At 43.0% G+C, this 21,731-nt stretch overlaps 1 protein-coding gene across 6 annotated transcripts in view; it reads right to left on the bottom strand.

The window, feature by feature from the left end:
• Nucleotides 1–943: 943 nt before the first annotated feature.
• LOC311110889 (LIM domain-binding protein 1-like) overlaps nt 944–21,731 on the bottom strand; it is a 48,295-nt gene continuing 27,507 nt past the window's right edge. The window contains exons 8-11 of one of the 6 annotated variants that reach the window (XM_084153509.1): nt 17,337–17,414; nt 16,801–16,924; nt 5,724–5,857; nt 944–3,995 (exon numbers count right to left, since the gene is read on the bottom strand). In XM_084153509.1, the coding sequence (XP_084009635.1) occupies nt 3,942–3,995; nt 5,724–5,857; nt 16,801–16,924; nt 17,337–17,414 (390 nt within the window). In that variant the 3' untranslated portion in view covers nt 944–3,941. Of the gene's footprint in view, nt 4,700–5,717; nt 5,858–16,800; nt 16,925–17,336; nt 17,421–21,731 lie in introns of all 6 variants that reach the window. The other 5 variants (XM_084153506.1, XM_084153505.1, XM_084153504.1 and 2 more) reach the window with 5 other exon arrangements.

Consider the following 21,731-nt stretch of genomic DNA (forward strand, 5'->3'; position numbering starts at 1 on the left):
ACCAGGTTATGGTCCCCCCACTTCTAAAACCAAAGCGGCACCCCAGTGAGGAAACGTCAGTCATCATCAAGCGTCCTCATTATCTCCCACATCACATCTGCCAAAATGTATAAACTGTCTTCTGATAACCAGACGTGATATTTTAGAACAGAAATAATATTCTTAGTAATTGCATTCTAGTTTTGTAGCTTTCCGTGCTAACATGAAGGACAATTTGCCCAGTCTGTCTGTTCTACCTTCAAAGGCCTCAGGCTACTATCAAAAACCCTTATTTACCCACCCAAAGCCAGCAGCTAACTCTGGGGCATATCCTAACTTCCACTTAAGTCAAATTTTCACTATGTCTCCCATTGACATCAATGCAAGTCTAAGTGAAGACTTGACTTAAACGGATTTGCCTCTGTGCTTATAACAGACATAGCAAGTGAAGAACCTCAGTCAACTGCACTTAAGTGAAAGTGTCTTTATTGATACCATTACATAAATCAATAGCAGAAACTAGGCAAAATATAATATATACTGTATATCAAACCACACTGATGATGTGCTAACAGGGACAGGTATGGTTACTTCACACCACTCAGACTCAAATCACACGCTACTACTTATATAGTGCACTACTTTTGACCAGCGCTATACGTGATAGTGCCCTATAAAGGGTGTGATTTCAGATGTGCCGCAGTTGCTATTCAGTCAGTCTGCTGAAGAGAACAGAGGAGAGAGGGCTGTTGGAGAGAACATGATTGGATAGTTGAAAACATTATACAGTTAAGTCTGGTAATGTCTGAATGGATTTAGTGACAGTTTGGGAGTTAGGAAAGAGAGGGTTGATCCTGCGGACTTGTTGTGGGCTGCTCAACTTTGTCATGGAGCTCTGGAGAGACCCCTGGTGGTGAAACTATCTGCACCAAGTTATGTACATAGAAACCAGAGGAATCGTTCATCACTGTCAAATCAAATTTTATTTGTCACATGCTTCCTAAACAACAGGTGTAGGCTAACAGTGAAATGCTTACAGGTCCTTCTCCAACAATGCAGAGTTAAAGTTTACTATATAGAGAGAGCGAGAAATGCAGAACTCGTTCAACCTAGGTCCCGATGGATTTTACATAGATTTTATTTTTAAGTAATCCTTTTTCTAATATATTTTCTCTATGGTGCTTTCTTCCTAATGACTTGACTGAAAATCATGTGAAGTTACTTATGAGAAACGTATGAAACACCATGTGAAAATAATGTAATTCTCTAGTCTTTTCAGACATCTGAATGTTGATAGTGACATTGGAGTGAGTTATTGACAAGGTGAAGTATAGTTGAGATGACATAGCCGGAGCAGCCTAGCAAAGTCTACAAAATGACATTGGGGGCAAAGGCATAGATATTGTACATGAACTTGCGAACTCATTAACCAGGTTTCCATCCAACCATTTCATGCGGATTAATTCCCTGACGCATAACAAAAGGTGTCGACCCGGCTGATGGAAACAGGAAATGCCGGTACAATTTTATAAAAACGCTGACAGCCAATTTGTTTGTTCGAAATGGTGGGATCTTTTGGTCTCCAAAATTAATTGTGCAAAAAATGGGGGTGAAACACCTTTATGCGCAAATATTGATATAATAACCATAATATTGAAGTAAACTTGGGAGTCACGCGGTGATATGGTATGTGGTTCTCCCACTACGACTTGGGAAACCATGTAGTTTAAATTAGGCTACAGATTAAATACATTAAGATTAACTTCACAGGGTGGTGAATGTGCAAGGTGATGAGCTTGATGCTCCTTTCCAATAAATATTGAGGGTCTTATTCTGGTGACATGATCGATGCTTGGCTGCAATTTGACAAATAAAATAATATCGCTCTTCTCCATAATAATCTCATCATGTAGGTAGCCTACCCGCACTGTATCTGGGAGCTGTTGGCTAGAGTACACATGTCAAGACCAGAGCGTGCACATTTGCTATATAACGCAACAATGTGTGACAAAACCATTAGTAGAGTTGAAAATGCAATGGAAACCCATTTAACTTGTATTTTTCTATTCGGTACATGGGAATTTAACTGCAAAAGTTATTTTTATGTGCACTACGTCATCACGCGCAGCCTTTTATCATCAATAACTCAGTTTGATGGAAACATCTCTGGTAGGAAAATGCGCAAATTGTTTCATGCAGATTTTAGAATACTCGCATGAAAATCTGTCGCAAATTGAATGGAAACCTAGCTATTGACATCGATATCAAAAAATAAATATGTTGTATGTTGAACCAAAATTCATGGCCAAGCTCTCGTGAATGGTGGTTGTACCCTTGAATGTAATTTCCAAACAGTTAAAAAATGATTGTTTTTTTGTACCTTTACATTAGAGATGCCTTAGGGTGTTGATCTAAGGAAGAATACATAGAATTACAATTATACAGAAACTACCTTAAATATACAAGCACAAAGACACACAAAAACATAAGAGGAAAAAGCACACAAAATGATTCTTAATACAAACAAATAGCATTTTGTGGATCAATATTTAAAAGGATCTTGCAAAGTAGCTTCTTTGTTTGTAGCTTTCAAAAATAGTGATTACAAATTATTGGGAAATGCAAGCCAATACAAAATGTGTTTTCTTATATCTTACAATGCCGTGTCAAAATTGTCTTCAAAAGTTTTCGTAGCATATCGGAGAAGAAAAAAAAAAACGTGTCTGTACTGTCTGAGGTGTGGACATGAGGTACTGAGCAGATAAGTAGACAGGGAGTTGGGAAGGGTCTCAACTGGCACTCTATCCTCTAGATCAGTGATTCTCAACTGATGGGTCTCGCGGGAGGTTTTGAATGGGTCGCGAGTGTCTGAGTTAAAAATAAATACATACTCCAGCCTGAAGTTAAACGACAAACAATTATAATGAACCTATATTTAAATAATTTAACCTCTGAACTATTTTTCTTAAACCACAGTATTTTCAATAGAGTTATTAGCAGCACTATTTAGCAGATTCGGTTGATTTTGTAGTCTCAAACAGTGAGCTTAACATTAATCAAGAATATGGTCAAAATTGAATAATTGACAATGAAAAAGGTGGGACTGTTGTTCCCTTGTCATATAATTGGTACACTTACTATCAATATAGCATTCAAAATAGTTTGCATTTTAGCAACAAAAAACACAATGCAAATATTGGACCGCGACAGACAACCTGGTTCAAATTGGGTCCCCAGGCAAAACCAGTTGAGAACCACTGCTCTATATAGTGCACTACTTTTGACCATAGCCCTATGGGTCATTGTCAAAAGTAGTTCACTACATAGGGAATAGGGTGCCATTTAAGGCTTGGACATTAAAGAGGTGGCTTTTCCCTTCAGATAAGAATCACTGGGATTCGTTATAACGTCATAACCATGTCTGACACTGACAGGCGACATACTGCATCAGGCATAGACAATACAATATTACATAGATGTAGTAATCATAATGACAATACAAATGATCTAACAGTAATATTTATAGTTATATACCGTAGATTCTCCTCTACCGTCACAGGTTTCTGATGCTTTACAATTTCTTTATATAAGCCATAATAAAAAGAAAATACACCAGCAATTCATAAGAAAAATAGATTGAAGTTAGTGGAAAACAGTCGAAAGAATATTCTGGGGTGTTTTTTTGTTTTATTTGTTTGCTTGTCCGTTTCATTTTTAGAAATTGATATAAAAATAAAAAATGTAAATCAAACTAAAAACATAGAAAATTAAAACCCACTTCTGTATGGCCTGGTGCTCTGGTCCAGGTGGGGAAGTAGGACCTCTCTCCAGTACCTCAGAGTGTCTGTGTGTGTGTGTGTGTGTGTGTGTGTGTGTGTGCGTGAGTGCGCGTGCGAGCGAGAGTTGTGTGTGTATGTGTTGGGTGCGTGTGTGCGTATGTTTTAGGTTTAGCGTAGTGGTTCTCAACTCCCGTCCTCAAGCTCCAGCAGTGTACAGGTTTTTGTTCCAACCAGGTCCTACAAAACAAATAATTTAGTTTTTAAAAACTGAACGTTGGATTTATGCTGTAGTGCACACAATACGTTTTACTCTGCTAAAATCTAAGAGATAATAAATAAAGCTAGGTATTCCTTCCCTGTGAGGTGAGCACAACAGAAATAGAGGTACGTTGTCAAGGCAACAAACCCAGAGACCCGAGGTTGGAACAAGAACCCGCCAATATGTCCGCCAGCAAAATGGCCACCATGGCTAGCACTGTGATCATAAAAGGCCGAACCCAGCTCTGTCTCAAACACTGACCAGTAAGCACAGGCACACACACACTAACAGAACAGAGTCAGGAATATAGCTGATGAGCAAGGGGAGCCAGGAGGAGAAGAGGGCCGGGGTTGACCACCACTGAGCATGTGCGAGAGAGAGCGTGCGTGGGATTCATTTTGCAGCTAGATGAGTAGCGTATCTGGGTGGTGAGTTTCGGTTTATGGTTGTGGCTCTACTGTGCGTCGTTCTTGCTGTCCTGGCTGTTGGGCGTCTTGTTGTTGTTCCAGGGGGAGTGTGCGCCCCCCAGAGCGGGGGAGCTACCAAAACTGTCCTCGTCCTCCAGGCCCCCCGCTCCGTTGGCCGTGTCGAACTGGCCGTTCTCCAGCCGCGTGATCAGACGCTCATCCTCGTCTCCGAACTCCCCTCCCATCAGAGTGGGCTCGCCCACCATCATCACGTCCTAGAGAGGGACAGCAAGGGCCGGAACATTATCCCCATAACCACGGGGGAGAACCGAGCATGGACGATCCCAAAGGACTTCGAAAATGGGATGGATGGGGCTGGGACTACCGTCGTTACTCGTAATGGTGGATTTTGGGCTAGATGACACCATAATTTTTAAGATTAATATTTTACATAACCTTTAGGTCCTTGAAGGCCTAAAATGATATGGACATTTTAAAATAAAGCTTTTCGGTACCTATGAAAATAAGGATAACTCATGTTTCAGTGTCTGATCTTCAGTGACTGTGTCCATCCATGCTCACCCCACTCACAACCAGACATAGCTCTGGGTTTCAGGCACACAGCCCAAATATTCAACACCATCTACAACAGGCCCAATGCCAGCCTCTGTTCCAGGGATTTGGGTAGTACTGCCCTTCCCCCATTGGTCAGCGGTGGGCAGCCCTGATCCTTGAGTGCTGCATCATGGGGGTTTTCATTCCACCTCGGGTCTCATTGGCTCACTTAACCAACCAATAGCACCTAAGCTGTCTGTGAATTCTAAGTTTTTATAGGCACAGTGGTAGTAGCTGGTTTTAAGTTCGTTGGACGATGAAGCGGATTGAGCGGCATGCCTCTCACCTGCTCTAGGTAAAAGTTACCCCTAACCACAGACCTAGAATCAGATTGGTGCATCTCCACTCCTAACTTTAACATTTAGAGGGGTGATATAGTATCTGATCCAGGACCAGTGGTAATGTCTACCTCCTGTATGTGTGTGACCCATAGGCCAGAGGACCAGGGACTGCCCAGCACTGGCTCATGTCAGACAGGGAGTCTTTGGCATCATAAACATAATACACTTCCACCATTCCCCAATACCCATAGCCTACTTCCCCAATCTGATCCTAAACCCAAAAGGCCCCACCTCCACCCTTCTTCCTCTCAACCCCATATCCTGCCTTCCCCCACCTCCCACAAACCTGCCTTAAACCCCCCCCCCCTCCCAAAGGTTATGTAGATGGGATGCTTACAGGTACCTGTGTGGAGAGAGGGAAGTTGTTAGCAGGACTCTTCTTCTTGCTGTTGTTGTTTCCCCCTCCAGCGCTCATGTTGCTGCCACCAGACATCTTCCTTTTCCTCCGCTTGTTGGGCGCTTGTCTGGCCGGCTCAGCTGGAGAGAGAGCGAGGAGGAGAGGTGTAACAGATCTGCAGTGTGTGTGTGTGTGTTGGGGCTTGTATTACTATCCTCATGGGTACCGGAAATCCCAAAGGTCCCCACAAGGATAGAAAAACAAGGACAAAGGCTATTTTAGGCTCAGGGGTTAGAATTAGGGTTAGGGAAAATAGGATTTTGAATGGAAATAAATGTTAGGTCCCCACAAGGATAGTAAAACAAATGCTGTGTGTGTAAGAGAGAGAATCGGATTAATCTGTGCACTTCAGGTGTGATAGGCCACCAAGCTAAAGGTCTCAATTGTCAAGTAAGGTTACTTATCATGCAAGTGTGGTTTACCCGACATTAGGGATGGGCATGAGTAAACGAAGACTCGAACAGACGTCAAAGCTCGATCTTTAACCAGAAATTTAAAAAATAACATATTGTAAAACTATTTGGTGGAATGTCCTTTGTGGCTGCCCGAACGGGCAAGTTAAATGTTTTTTATTGTCTCTTGAATACAACATTACTTTGCTTTAACTCTAGTGTTCTATTTGTGGGACACAACAAAAAAGAAACCAAGCCAAGCATCACACAGTTCTTCTCCCTAAATTCCCTTACCCCTTCGTGTCTCATTCACTCAATTGCATTCCGACCGCTCCCTACCAATGTTCCCTCAATTTTTGGGGGGGCACTGAGCAAATTTCAGGTCTGCTGAGCGCAAACTTCAACATTGTGAAAATTCTGTGCAACTTCTGGAGCCTGTTTACTGTGAACACTGAGGCTGTACCTGCTTTAAGTTACAGTTATCAGTGGCCAAATAGGCTACTGTGGCTAATTGATCATAGTGCAGGCCTACCAGAGAGGCCTACCATCAAAAACAATGGAGAAAATGCATCTCATAACATTTACATTTACATTTTAGTCATTTAGCAGACGCTCTTATCCAGAGCGACTCACCAATTGGTGCGTTCACCCTATAGCCAGTGGGATAACCACTTTACAATTTTTTTTTTGGGGGGGGGGGGGGGGGTAGAAGGATTACTTTATCCTATCCCAGGTATTCCTTAAAGAGGTGGGGTTTCAAATGCCTCCGGAAGGTGGTGAGTGACTCCGCTGTCCTGGCGTCGTAAACGCGGAAATAGCTGTTCTTTCATTCAGCCTACAGTAGCAGCCGATGTGTGGTGCTCAGTGTAGGCCTACATTCCATGAGAAATTTGCAAAAACATGTAATCAAATAACATTTTATTGGTCACATACACGTGTTTAGCAGATGTTATTGTGGGTGTAGCGAAATGCTTGTGTTTCTAGCTCCGACAGTACAGTAATATCTAACAAGTAATATCTAACAATTTCACAACATATACCCAATACACACAAATCTAAGGAATGGAATTAAGAATATATAAATACATATATGGAGGAACAATGTCAGAGCGGCATAGACTAAGATACAGTAGAATAGTATAGAATACAGTGTATATATATATATATATATATACACACACACACACACACACACACACAGTGGAGAGAACAAGTATTTGATACACTGCCGATTTTGCAGGTTTTCCTACTTACAAAGCATGTAGAGGTCTGTAATTTTTATCATAGGTACACTTGAGCAGGGGGACCTTGCGTGCGCTGCAGGATTTTAATCCATGACGGCGTAGTGTGTTACTAATGGTTTTCTTTGAGACTGTGGTCCCAGCTCTCTTCAGGTCATTGACCAGGTCCTGCCGTGTAGTTCTGGGCTGATCCCTCACCTTCCTCATGATCATTGATGCCCCACGAGATGACATCTTGCATGGAGCCCCAGACCGAGGGTGATTGACCGTCATCTTGAACTTCTTACATTTTCTAATAATTGCGCCAACAGTTGTTGCCTTCTCACCAAGCTGCTTGCCTATTGTCCTGTGGCTACATCCCAGCCTTGTGCAGGTCTACAATTTCATCCCTGATGTCCTTACACAGCTCTCTGGTCTTTGTCCATTTGGTCCATTGTGGAGAGGTTGGAGTCTGTTTGATTGAGTGTGTGGACAGGTGTCTTTTATACAGGTAATGAGTTCAAACAGGTGCAGTTAATACAGGTAATGAGTGGAGAACAGGAGGGCTTAAAGAAAAACTAACAGGTCTGTGAGAGACGAAATTCTTACTGGTTGGTAGGTGATCAAATACTTATGTCATGCAATAAAATGCAAATTAATTACTTAAAAATCATACAATGTGATTGAAGTGTACCTATGATAGAAATTACAGACCTCTACATGCTTTGTAAGTAGGAAAACCTGCAAAATCGGCAGTGTATCAAATACTTGTTCACCCCACTGTGTGTGTGTGTGTGTGTGTGTGTGTGTGTGTGTGTGTGTGTGTGTGTGTGTGTGTGTGTGTGTGTGTGTATATATATATATATATATATATATATATATATATATATATATATATATATATATATATATATATATATATATATATATATATATATATATACATATACAGTGGGGAAAAAAAGTATTTAGTCAGCCACCAATTGTCCAAGTTCTCCCACTTAAAAAGATGAGAGAGGCCTGTAATTTTCATCATAGGTGCACGTCAACTATGACAGACAAAATGAGGAAAAAAAATCCAGAAAATCACATTGTAGGATTTTTAATGAATTTATTTGCAAATTATGGTGGAAAATAAGTATTTGGTCAATAACAAAAGTTTCTCAATACTTTGTTATATACGGTTTGTTGGCAATGACACAGGTCAAACGTTTTCTGTAAGTCTTCACAAGGTTTTCACACACTGTTGCTGGTATTTTGGCCCATTCCTCCATGCAGATCTCCTCTAGAGCAGTGATGTTTTGGGGCTGTCGCTGGGCAACACAGACTTTCAACTCCCTCCAAAGATTTTCTATGGGGTTGAGATCTGGAGACTGGCTAGGCCACTCCAGGACCTTGAAATGCTTCTTACGAAGCCACTCCTTCGTTGCCCGGGCGGTGTGTTTGGGATCATTGTCATGCTGAAAGACCTAGCCACGTTTCATCTTCAATGCCCTTGCTGATGGAAGGAGGTTTTCACTCAAAATCTCACGATACATGGCCCCATTCATTCTTTCCTTTACACGGATCAGTCGTCCTGGTCCCTTTGCAGAAAAACAGCCCCAAAGCATGATGTTTCCACCCCCATGCTTCACAGTAGGTATGGTGTTCTTTGGATGCAACTCAGCATTCTTTGTACTCCAAACACGACGAGTTGAGTTTTTACCAAAAAGTTCTATTTTGGTTTCATCTGACCATATGACATTCTCCCAATCCTCTTCTAGATCATCCAAATGCACTCTAGAAAACTTCACATGTACTGGCTTAAGCAGGGGGACACGTCTGGCACGACAGGATTTGAGTCCCTGGCGGCGTAGTGTGTTACTGATGGTAGGCTTTGTTACTTTGGTCCCAGCTCTCTGCAGGTCATTCACTAGGTCCCCCCGTGTGGTTCTGGGATTTTTGCTCACCGTTCTTGTGATCATTTTGACCCCACAGCGTGAGATCTTGCGTGGAGCCCCAGATCGAGGGAGATTATCAGTGGTCTTGTATGTCTTCCATTTCCTAATAATTGCTCCCACAGTTGATTTCTTCAAACCAAGCTGCTTACCTATTGCAGATTCAGTCTTCCCAGCCTGGTGCAGGTCTACAATTTTGTTTCTGGTGTCCTTTGACAGCTCTTTGGTCTTGGCCATAGTGGAGTTTGGAGTGTGACTGTTTGAGGTTGTGGACAGGTGTCTTTTATACTGATAACAAGTTCAAACAGGTGCCATTAATACAGGTAACGAGTGGAGGACAGAGGAGCCTCTTAAAGAAGAAGTTACAGGTCTGTGAGAGCCAGAAATCTTGCTTGTTTGTAGGTGACCAAATACTTATTTTCCACCATAATTTGCAAATAAATTCATAAAAAATCCTACAATGTGATTTTCTGGAATTCTTTTTCTCAATTTGTCTGTCATAGTTGACGTGTACCTATGATGAAAATTACAGGCCTCTCTCATCTTTCTAAGTGGGAGAACTTGCACAATTGGTGGCTGACTAAATACTTTTTTTCCCCACTGTACAGCTCAAAAAAATAAAGGGAACACTTAAACAACACATCCTAGATCTGAATGAATGTACTAATCTTATTAAATACTTTTTTCTTTACATAGTTGAATGTGCTGACAACAAAATCACACAAAAATTATCAATGGAAATCAAATTTATCAACCCATGGAGGTCTGGATTTGGAGTCACCCTCAAAATTAAAGTGGAAAACCACACTACAGGCTGATCCAACATTGATGTAATGTCCTTAAAACAAGTCAAAATTAGGCTCAGTAGTGTGTGTGGCCTCCACGTGCCTGTATGACCTCCCTACAATGCCTGGGCGTGCTCCTGATGAGGTGGCGGATGGTCTCCTGAGGGATCTCCTCCCAGACCTGGACTAAAGCATCCGCCAACTCCTGGACAGTCTGTGGTGCAACGTGGCGTTGGTGGATGGAGCGAGACATGATGTCCCAGATGTGCTCAATTGGATTCAGGTCTGGGGAACGGGCGGTCCATAGCATCAATGCCTTCCTCTTGCAGGAACTGCTGACACACTCCAGCCACATGAGGTCTAGCATTGTCTTGCATTAGGAGGAACCCAGGGCCAACCGCACCAGCATATGGTCTCACAAGGGGTCTGAGGATCTCATCTCGGTACCTAATGGCAGTCAGGCTACCTCTGGCGAGCAAATGGAGGGCTGTGAGGCCCCCCAAAGAAATGCCACCCCACACCATGACTGACCCACCGCCAAACCGGTCATGCTGGAGGATGTTGCAGACAGCAGAACGTTCTCCACGGCGTCTCCAGACTCTGTCACATCTGTCACGTGCTCAGTGTGAACCTGCTTTCATCTGTGAAGAGCACAGGGCGCCAGTGGCGAATTTGCCAATCTTGGTGTTCTCTGGCAAATGCCAAACGTCCTGCACGGTGTTGGGCTGTAAGCACAACCCCCACCTGTGGATGTCGGGCCCTCATACCACCCTCATGGAGTCTGTTTCTGACCGTTTGAGCAGACACATGCACATTTGTGGCCTGCTGGAGATCATTTTGCAGGGCTCTGGCAGTGCTCCTCCTGCTCCTCCTTGCACAAAGGCGGAGGTAGCGGTCCTGCTGCTGGGTTGTTGCCCTCCTACGGCCTCCTCCACGTCTCCTGATGTACTGGCCTGTCTCCTGGTAGCGCCTCCATGCTCTGGACACTACGCTGACAAACACAGCAAACCTTCTTGCCACAGCTCGCATTGATGTGCCATCCTGGATGAGCTGCACTACCTGAGCCACTTGTGTGGGTTGTAGACTCCGTCTCATGCTACCACTAGAGAGAAAGCACCGCCAGCATTCAAAAGTGGCCAAAACATCAGCCAGGAAGCATAGGAACTGAGAAGTGGTCTGTGGTCACCACCTGCAGAACCACTTCTTTATTGGGGGTGTCTTGCTAATTGCCTATAATTTCCACCTGTTGTCTATTCCATTTGCACAACAGCATGTGAAATGTATTGTCAATCAGTGTTGCTTCCTAAGTGGACAGTTTGATTTCACAGAAGTGTGATTGACTTGGAGTTACATTGTGTTGTTTAAGTGTTCGCTTTATTTTTTTTAGCAGTATATACAGTGGGGAGAACAAGTATTTGATACACTGGCGATTTTGCAAGTTTTCCTACTTACAAAGCATGTAGAGGTCTGTAATTGTTATCATAGGTACACTTCAACTGTGAGAGACGGAATCTAAAACAAAAATCCAGAAAATCACATTGTATGATTTTTAAGTAATTAATTTGCATTTTATTGCATGACATAAGTATTTGATCACCTACCAACCAGTAAGAATTCCGTCTCTCACAGACCTGTTAGTTTTTCTTTAAGAAGCCCTCCTGTTCTCCACTCATTACCTGTATTAACTGCACCTGTTTGAACTCATTACCTGTATAAAAGACACCTGTCCACAAACTCAATCAAACACACTCCAACCTCTCCACAATGGCCAAGACCAGAGAGCTGTGTAAGGACATCAGGGATGAAATTGTAGACCTGCACAAGGCTGGGATGGGCTACAGGACAATAGGCAAGCAGCTTGGTGAGAAGGCAACAACTGTTGGCCTAATTATTAGAAAATGGAACAAGTTCAAGATTACGGTCAATCGCCCTCGGTCTGGGGCTCCATGCAAGATCTCACCTTGTGGGGCATCAATTATCATGAGGAAGGTGAGGGATCAGCCCAGAACTATATGGCAGGACCTGGTCAATGACCTGAAGAGAGCTGGGACCACAGTCTCAAAGAAAACCATTAGTAACACACTACGCCGTCATGGATTAAAATCCTGCAGCGCACGCAAGGTCCCCCTGCTCAAGCCAGCGCATGTCCAGGCCCGTCTGAAGTTTGCCAATGACCATCTGGATGATCCAGAAGAGGAATGGGAGAAGGTCATGTGGTCTGATGAGACAAAAATATAGCTTTTTGGTCTAAACTCCACTCGCCGTGTTTGGAGGAAGAAGGATGAGTACAACCCCAAGAACAGCATCCCAACCGTGAAGCATGGAGGTGGAAACATCATTCTTTGGGGATGCTTTTCTGCAAAGGAGACAGGACGACTGCACCGTATTGAGGGGAGGATGGATGTGGGCCATGTATCGCGAGATCTTAGCCAACAACCTCCTTCCCTCAGTAAGAGCATTGAAGATGGGTCGTGGCTGGGTCTTCCAGCATGACAACGACCCGAAACACACAGCCAGGGCAACTAAGGAGTGGCTCCGTAAGAAGCATCTCAAGGTCCTGGAGTGGCCTAGCCAGTCTCCAGACCTGAACCCAATAGAACATATTTGGAGGGAGCTGAAAGTCTGTATTGCCCAGCGACAGCCCCGAAACCTGAAGGATCTGGAGAAGGTCTGTATGGAGGAGTGGGCCAAAATCCCTGCTGCAGTGTGTGCAAACCTGGTCAAGACCTACAGGAAACGTATGATCTCTGTAATTGCAAACAAAGGTTTCTGTACCAAATATTACGTTCTGCTGTTCTGATGTATCAAATACTTATGTCATGCAATAAAATGCAAATTAATTACTTAAAAATCATACAATGTGATTTCCTGGATTTTTGTTTTAGATTCCGTCTCTCACAGTTGAAGTGTACCTATGATAAAAATGACAGACCACTAGATGCTTTGTAAATAAGAAAACCTGCAAAATCAGCAGTGTATCAAATACTTGTTCTCCCCACTGTGTGTGTATATATATACACACACACACACACACACACAGTGGGGAAAAAAATTATTTAGTCAGCCACCAATTGTGCAAGTTCTCCCACTTAAAAAGATGAGAGAGGCCTGTAATTTTCATCATAGGTACACGTCAACTATGACAGACAAAATGAGAAAAAAATAATCCAGAAAATCACATTGTAGGATTTTTTATGAATTTATTTGCAAATTATGGTGGAAAATAACTATTTGGTCAATAACAAAAGTTTCTCAATACTTTGTTATATACCCTTTGTTGGCAATGACACAGGTCAAATGTTTTCTGTAAGTCTTCACAAGGTTTTCACACACTGTTGCCTGTATTTTGGCCCATTCCTCCATGCAGATCTCCTCTAGAGCAGTGATGTTTTGGGGCTGTCGCTGGGCAACACAGACTTTCAACTCCCTCCAAAGATTTTCTATTGGGTTGAGATATGGAGACTGGCTAGGCCACTCCAGGACCTTGAAATGCTTCTTACGAAGCCACTCCTTCGTTGCCCGGGTGGTGTGTTTGGGATCATTGTCATGCTGAAAGACCCAGCCACATTTCATCTTCAGTGCCCTTGCTGATGGAAGGAGGTTTTCACTCAAAATCTCACGATACATGGCCCCATTCATTCTTTCCTTTACACGGATCAGTCGTCCTGGTCCCTTTGCAGAAAAACAGTCCCAAAGCATGATGTTTCCACCCCCATGCTTTACAGTAGGTATGGTGTTCTTTGGATGCAACTCAGCATTCTTTGTCCTCCAAACACGACGAGTTGAGTTTTTACCCAAAAGTTATATTTTGGTTTCATCTGACCATATGACATTCTCCCAATCCTCTTCTGGATCATCCAAATGCACTCTAGCAAACTTCAGACGGGCCTGGACATGTACTGGCTTAAGCAGGGGGACACGTCTGGCACTGCAGGATTTGAATCCCTGGCGGCGTAGTGTGTTACTGATGGTAGGCTTTGTTACTTTGGTCCCAGCTCTCTGCAGGTCATTCACTAGGTCCCCCAGTGTTGTTCTGGGATTTTTGCTCACCGTTCTTGTGATCATTTTGACCCCACGGGGTGAGATCTTGCGTGGAGCCCCAGATCGAGGGAGATTATCAGTAGTCTTGTATGTCTTCCATTTCCTAATAATTGCTCCCACAGTTGATTTCTTCAAACCAAGCTGCTTACCTATTGCAGATTCAGTCTTCCCAGCCTGGTGCAGGTCTACAATTTTGTTTCTGGTGTCCTTTGACAGCTCTTTGGTCTTGGCCATAGTGGAGTTTGGAGTGTGACTGTTTGAGGTTGTGGACAGGTGTCTTTTATACTGATAACAAGTTCAAACAGGTGCCATTAATACAGGTAACGAGTAGAGGACAGAGGAGCCTCTTAAAGAAGAAGTTACAGGTCTGTGAGAGCCAGAAATCTTGCTTGTTTGTAGGTGACCAAATACTTATTTTCCACCATAATTTGCAAATAAATTCATTAAAAATCCTACAATGTGATTTTCTGGATTTTTTTCCTCAATTTGTCTGTCATAGTTGACGTGTACATATGATGAAAATTACAGGCCTCTCATCTTTTTAAGTGGGAGAACTTGCACAATTGGTGGCTGACTAAATACTTTTTTCCCCACTGTGTGTGTGTGTGTGTGTGTGTATATAGATATATATATGCACACACCACTTTTACATTTTTTATTTTTTTAGAATTTTCTGAAACAAGTTACTTTTTTCATTTCACTTCACCAATTATTTACATATTTATTTTTGGGGGTCATTTTAGCAGACGCTCTTATCCAGAGCGACTTACAGTTAGTGAGTGCAAACATTTTCATACTCGCCCCCCGTGGGAATCAAACCCACAGCCCTGGCGTTGCAAGCGCCATGCTCTACCAACTGAGCTGCAGGGGACTGTTTGTTTGGACTATTTTGTGTATGTCCATTACGTGAAATCCAAATAAAAATCCATTTCAATTACAGGTTGTAATGCAACAAAATAGGAAAAACCCAAGGGGGATGAATACTTTTGCAAGGCACTGTATATCTGGGCTAATAACTCACTTACTAGCAAAGAATATGAACAAATGTACACACCTGGCTACACGCAGCTCTTGCTTTGATCTCAAAACAAGTGCATCTACTCGCGACCACTGATGCTGTAAACACGGCCTAGTTCAAAGTGAATGGCACAGATCCATACGTGGCAATGGTTCATTTGCATATAGGGACACTGCAGCTGTGATTGGTTATGGTGCACCGGTCTGTGTATAGTATGGGTTTGAGACGTGCCTGTCAATGCAATAGAATCCCACTCCGATGCGCTCTGACTACAAGAAAATCTCTTGCATAGTTAGTTATGTTTCGGTATGTTGCATTGAAAGTGGTTAATATTGCGTTGATTCAATCACAATTCGCACAGTGGAGGGAAACGTTGATAGTGTTAACTAAAGGGGAAAACTAGAAAGTTGAGTTAAGTTCAATCTCGTGCTTCTCTGAACGGGCTGATATTTCTACTGCACTGCAGTCCCGGGAGCTTCGCGCCCGTGCACAGCTTAGAGGGAACATTGCTTCCAAAACACACACACACACGTGTGCTGAGTGCGCACACAAGCTCCCGTTTGGCCTACAAAAATAAATGCCTATAAAAACATATGATGGGATACACAAGCTACATTCAAAGCCAAATGACGACAGTTTTATCACAAATTCAAAATGGACTGGTTGATTGAAGTAGGAAAATATGTGTTCCAACAACGAGCTGCAGTTCTGGCATAACTGTGTCCAGTCTATTTTCCGCTTAGGCTACTTTGCGAACTACTAGCGCCATTTTAAAACTGGTTAGCCTAGGCTAATACCCCCCTAAACATAGACAGGTTCCACACTGAAAATACGCAAACACAGTTTGATAAAGACAAAGAGCGTATTTTTCATCAGAATCCTTAAGCCTAAGCCTACTCACCAAACAGATGTCATGGACGTAATTAATCACCATGCAGTGCTCAATGTGAAATTGTTAATCCATTTTGAAAAAGAAAACAGGCAGAATAAACTAAATCGAACGTCTGTAAATCTAAAAGACAGATTGTTTTGTAACCCTGAATTATTTTCTTCTTTCAACTCGCCAAATTGAGCCCTGTTTCAAATTTCCATAACTGTTCCCGACAGTTCGCAGTTTTTTCATTTCTGTTATATTACATGTTTCGTTTTTTACAATAAAATAGGTGTCTTGACTGTGATAAGGGATCGTGAAATAAGAGCATCTTGTCTGCTAAATTAACAAAGCAAGGCTATGCCATTGCATAGCCATAGGCTTCTACAAGCAAGCACCACTGCTGATGCTACTGCCTTTTCGAAGGTTGTGTTCCACAATATAATATAACCAGTTGATGTTACGGTTTCAATAAATTAACCTGAATATGGGTCAATTTAGCAATTAAGATTTGTTATCTGTAATGGTTATGATAAATTAGGCATTGTTGCGCACTGTTGACATAGGCCTATAGATAAATGTGCATACATTTATTTCCAGTTCAGGGCTTGTGTTCTAAAAATAGATTTAAAAATTGTACTCAGAAAAAAAATCATGCGAGTACTGGTACAGTCAAAAAATGTCAAATGCCCATCCCTACCAAACATGTGTATAAGTGGGTTGTCTGTGTACAGAGTGTGAGTAAAGTCTGTGTGTTACCTGGTGGGGCCACCATGCGTTGCCACTTCTGGAAGAGGCAGGTCTTGAGACAGTCTCTGGGACTCAGACTGTAGGTCTTGTGTCTGGACATCAACTCCTGCATCGGCTCCAAGATCACACACAGCTAGAGGAGAGAGAGAGAGAGAGACAGAAAGACAGTCAGACAGAGACAGACATAAACATGAAAACACAGAAACGACACAATAGAATTCATTAAAAGTGCTATAGCTACACATTTAAAGTGAATGTGCAATATGCTGTATACCAATACTGCTTAAGTACCAGCACCTCTAACCACATTTACCATTCCACTGACTAAAGCACTGAATGAGACTGAACCAGTGGAGGCTGTTGGGAGGAGCTATAGGAGGACAGGCTCATTGTAATGGCTGCAATGGAATAAATGGAACGGTATCAAACAAAATAAAACATATGGAAACCACATTTGACGCTGTTCCATTAATTCCATTCCAGCCATTACAATGAGCCCGTCCTCCTATAGCTCCACCCACCAGCCTCCACTGGACTGGACATACCCTAAGATAGTTGAGTGTGGAGTTGGACAGGCCACATCTTGTGATGTTTTTAGCCAGCTGATCCAGCATCTGAGGGTCCTGCACCTTGGAATGGAGTGAAGTGGGGAGGGAGGGAAGAGAGAGCAGAGAGAACAACCAGGGGCGGGTGGTCAGTAACACTGGTCAGGCAATCAATTCATAAATCAATCCACCAAATACGCGTGTCAGGTTTCCATTAGGAAAATGTGGCGCCGGACAGTTGACCGGCAGCATTTTAATTTACCAGACATTTGAGATATATACCGGACCCATATACATTGCGTAACCTGATTAGGGCCTCCACCCACAGTGCTCAGAATGATAGAAATCATATTTAGATTATGGTCATTCATATTAACAGAACATACAAGTCGAGGCGCCAACAATGTGCGGTCCTTCTTAGTGAATTCTGATGCGTACTTTGAAGATGTTAGAATAACTGTCCACATTTACTTTTTGTGGCAACCCTGGGGCCAGCAGGAAGCTACAAAGGAAGGATCCAAAGGAAAGATCCCAAATTCATACAACCAGTAGGCCTAGGCTTAATTAAAAAAAAAGCTATGAGGCTGATACAACAAATCAGAACGTTTAGTTTAAAACATTGATCAACTATTATTTCTTCACATTATAAGCACAGCAATGAGTACAAGGCACAATTAGTGGAAAACCCATTGTCAAAGCGCACCGCATATGCAAGTGGTTTCATGTGACAGATGAAAATATCAGGTAGAAATTTTGAAACAGGACAGATCTAATATGCAACAATTAGCATGGGGTGCTAATATGACTAGGATTGTGCCTTTGGCGACTGGACAATGAAAGTTGATATAAAATAATTGCCTCCACGGATATGGTCTGATTTTGGGTAGGCTACTTTGAAGCAAGGTAAGACATGCCTCATAATAAGTAGTAAAACATTCCGGTTTCAAACAATGAAGTATACAGTGCATTCGGAAAGTATTCAGACCCCTTGACTATTTTACACATTTTGTTACGTTACAGCCTTATTCTAAAATTGATTAAATCTTTTTTTTCCCCCCTCAATCTTCACACAATACCCCATAATGACAAAGCAAAAAATAGATATTTAGAAATGTTTGCAATTGTCACCTTTGGCAGTGATTACAGCCTTGAGTCTTCTTGGGTATGACGCTACAAGCTTGGCACATCTGTATTTTGGGAGTTTCTCCCATTCTTCTCTGTAGATCCTCTCAAGCTCTGTCAGGTTGGGTGGGGAGCATCGCTCCACAGCTATTTTCCAGTCTCTCCAGAGATGTTTGATCGGGTTCAAGTACGGGCTCTGGCTGGGCCACTCAAGGATATTCAGAGACTTGTACCGAAGCCACTCCTGCGTTGTCTTGGCTATGTGCTTAGGGTCATTGTCCTGTTGGAAGGTGTACCTTCGCCCTAGTCTGAGGTCCTGAGCAGGTTTCATCAAGGATCTCTACTTTGCTCCGTTCATCTTTGCCTCGATCCTGACTAGTCTCCCAGTCACTGCCGCTGAAAAACATCCCCACCGCATGATGCTGCCACCAACATGCTTCACCGTAGGGCTGGTGCCAGGTTTCCTCCAGACATGAAGCATGGCATTCAGGCCAAAGCATTCAATCTTGGTTTTATCAGACCAGATAATCTTGTTTCTCATGGTCTGAGAGTCTTTAAGTGCCTTTTGGCAAACTCTAAGCAGGCTGTCCAGTGCCTTTTACTGAGGAGTGGCTTCTGTCTGGCCACTCTACCATAAAAGCGTGATTGGTGGAGTGCTGCAGAGATGGTTGTCCTTCTGGAAGGTTCTCCCATCTCCACAGAGGAACCCTAGAGCTCTGTCAGAGTGACCATCGGATTCTTGGTCACCTGCCTGACCAAGGCACTTCTCCCCCGATTGCTCAGTTTGGCCGGGCGGTGGTTCCAAACTTCTTCCATTTAAGAATGATGGAGGCCACTGTGTTCTTGGGGACCTTCAATGCTGCATAAATTTGTTGGTACCCTTCCCCAGATCTGTGCCTCGACACAATCCTGTCTCGGAGCTCTACGGACAATTCCTTCAACCTCATGGCTTGGTTTTTGCTCTGACATGCACTGTGTCATGACTTTCCCTCATGGGCTGAGGATCAAAGATCCTGGCTACGCAAAGGTTTGAACACCCACTTTCCTGGGGGCCAATTTTATGACCGGTCAAAAATTCCTTGCAGAAACTTTATTTTCCGTGCCATGCAGTATTGGGAGAGGGACTTTCCTTGTGAGACAAAGGAAGTCTTCCCACCAAGACTCCAACATCCAAAAGTGGATAATGAAACAATATTCCTGCTTAAAATAATGTGGGAAATGGTTGGTGGGGACTTAAAGAACAATCATGTCAAATTCGTTACTATGTTGTGAGGTCATTAAAGACAGTGGAACAACATAACTATCTCTGGGGGTGTACACTTCCCAGTTATGGGATTTGCATCTAATGGTTGTATAAAACGAATGATTAAGTATAATAATAATTTTGTGAAGATAACAATGTGATTTTAGCATTCTAGATGAGATGATTGTTTTCCATATTGATTTGGTCTCAGTCAGTGGCCACGCCCAGATGAGCACAAACATGATGAACGCCCCTTTGACCGAGTGCATAAAAAGCCTTGTGATGAAATTCACCTCAGACCAGCAAGACCCACATTGGTGTCTCTGGTGGGCAAACCAGAGTCCTACATCATCAACACAACTATCGAGGACAGCTACACGTAAATACATGTTGCATTTCTAATCCAAATGAGCATTTAGTGGGGTTTTAAGCATTTGTATTTCCTTGAGCATAGTTTCCAAAGTAACCACAATAGTTTGAATCTCTGTCACTCCCTTCCACTCTGACCCTCCTTCTACCCAAGCAGTCATGCTATTGTTAGTCAAGTCCACTAGGGACCTGTTTTCATTGTATTACGTTAGTAATCAATAACCTACAGTGGGGAGAACAAGTGAGAGACGGAATCTAAAACAAAATTCCAGAAAATCACATTGTATGATTTAAGTAATTAATTTGCATGACATACAGTGGGGAGAACAAGTATTTGATACACTGCCGATTTTGCAGGTTTTCCTACTTACAAAGCATGTAGAGGTTTGTAATTTTTATCATAGGTAGTACACTTCAACTGTGAGAGACGGAATCTAAAACAAAAATCCAGAAAATCACATTGTATGATTTTTAAGTAATTAATTTGCATTTTATTGCATGACATACGTATTTGATACATCAGAAAAGCAGAACTTAATATTTGGTACAGAAACCTTTGTTTGCAATTACAGAGATCATACGTTTCCTGTAGGTCTTGACCAGGTTTGCACACACTGCAGCAGGGATTTTGGCCCACTCCTCCATACAGACCTTCTCTAGATCCTTCAGGTTTCGGGGCTGTCACTGGGCAATACAGACTTTCAGCTCCCTCCAAAGATTTTATATTGGGTTCAGGTCTGGAGACTGGCTAGGCCACTCCAGGACCTTGAGATGCTTCTTACGGAGCCACTCCTTAGTTGCCCTGGCTGTGTGTTTCGGGTCGTTGTCATGCTGGAAGACCCAGCCACGACCCATCTTCAATACTCTTACTGAGGGAAGGAGGTTGTTGGCCAAGATCTCGCGATACATGGCCCCATCTATCCTCCCCTCAATACGGTGCAGTCGTCCTGTCCCCTTTGCAGAAAAGCATCCCCATAGAATGATGTTTCCACCTCCATGCCTCACGGTTGGGATGGTGTTCTTGGGGTTGTACTCATTCTTCTTCTTCCTCCAAACACGGCGAGTGGAGTTTAGACCAAAAAGCTAAATTTTTGTCTCATCAGACCACATGACCTTCTCCCATTCCTCCTCTGGATCATCCAGATGGTCATTGGCAAACTTCAGACGGGCCTGGACATGCACTGGCTTGAGCAGGGGGACCTTGCGTGCGCTGCAGGATTTTAATCCATGACGGCGTAGTGTGTTACTAATGGTTTTCTTTGAGACTGTGGTCCCAGCTCTCTTCAGGTCATTGACCAGGTCCTGCCGTGTAGTTCTGGGCTGATCCCTCACCTTCCTCATGATCATTGATGCCCCACGAGGTGAGATCTTGCATGGAGCCCCAGACCGAGGGTGATTGACCGTCATCTTGAACTTCTTCCATTTTCTAATAATTGTGCCAACAGTTGTTGCCTTCTCACCAAGCTGCTTGCCTATTGTCCTGTAGCCCATCCCAGCCTTGTGCAGGTCTACAATTTTATCCCTGATGTCCTTACACAGCTCTCTGGTCTTGGCCATTGTGGAGAGGTTGGAGTGTGTTTGATTGAGTTTGTGGACAGGTGTCTTTTATACAGGTAATGAGTTCAAACAGGTGCAGTTAATACAGGTAATGAGTGGAGAAC

The sequence above is a fragment of the Coregonus lavaretus genome, assembly GCF_964263955.1.
Source record: "Coregonus lavaretus genome assembly, chromosome: 36".
NCBI lineage: Eukaryota > Metazoa > Chordata > Actinopteri > Salmoniformes > Salmonidae > Coregonus > Coregonus lavaretus.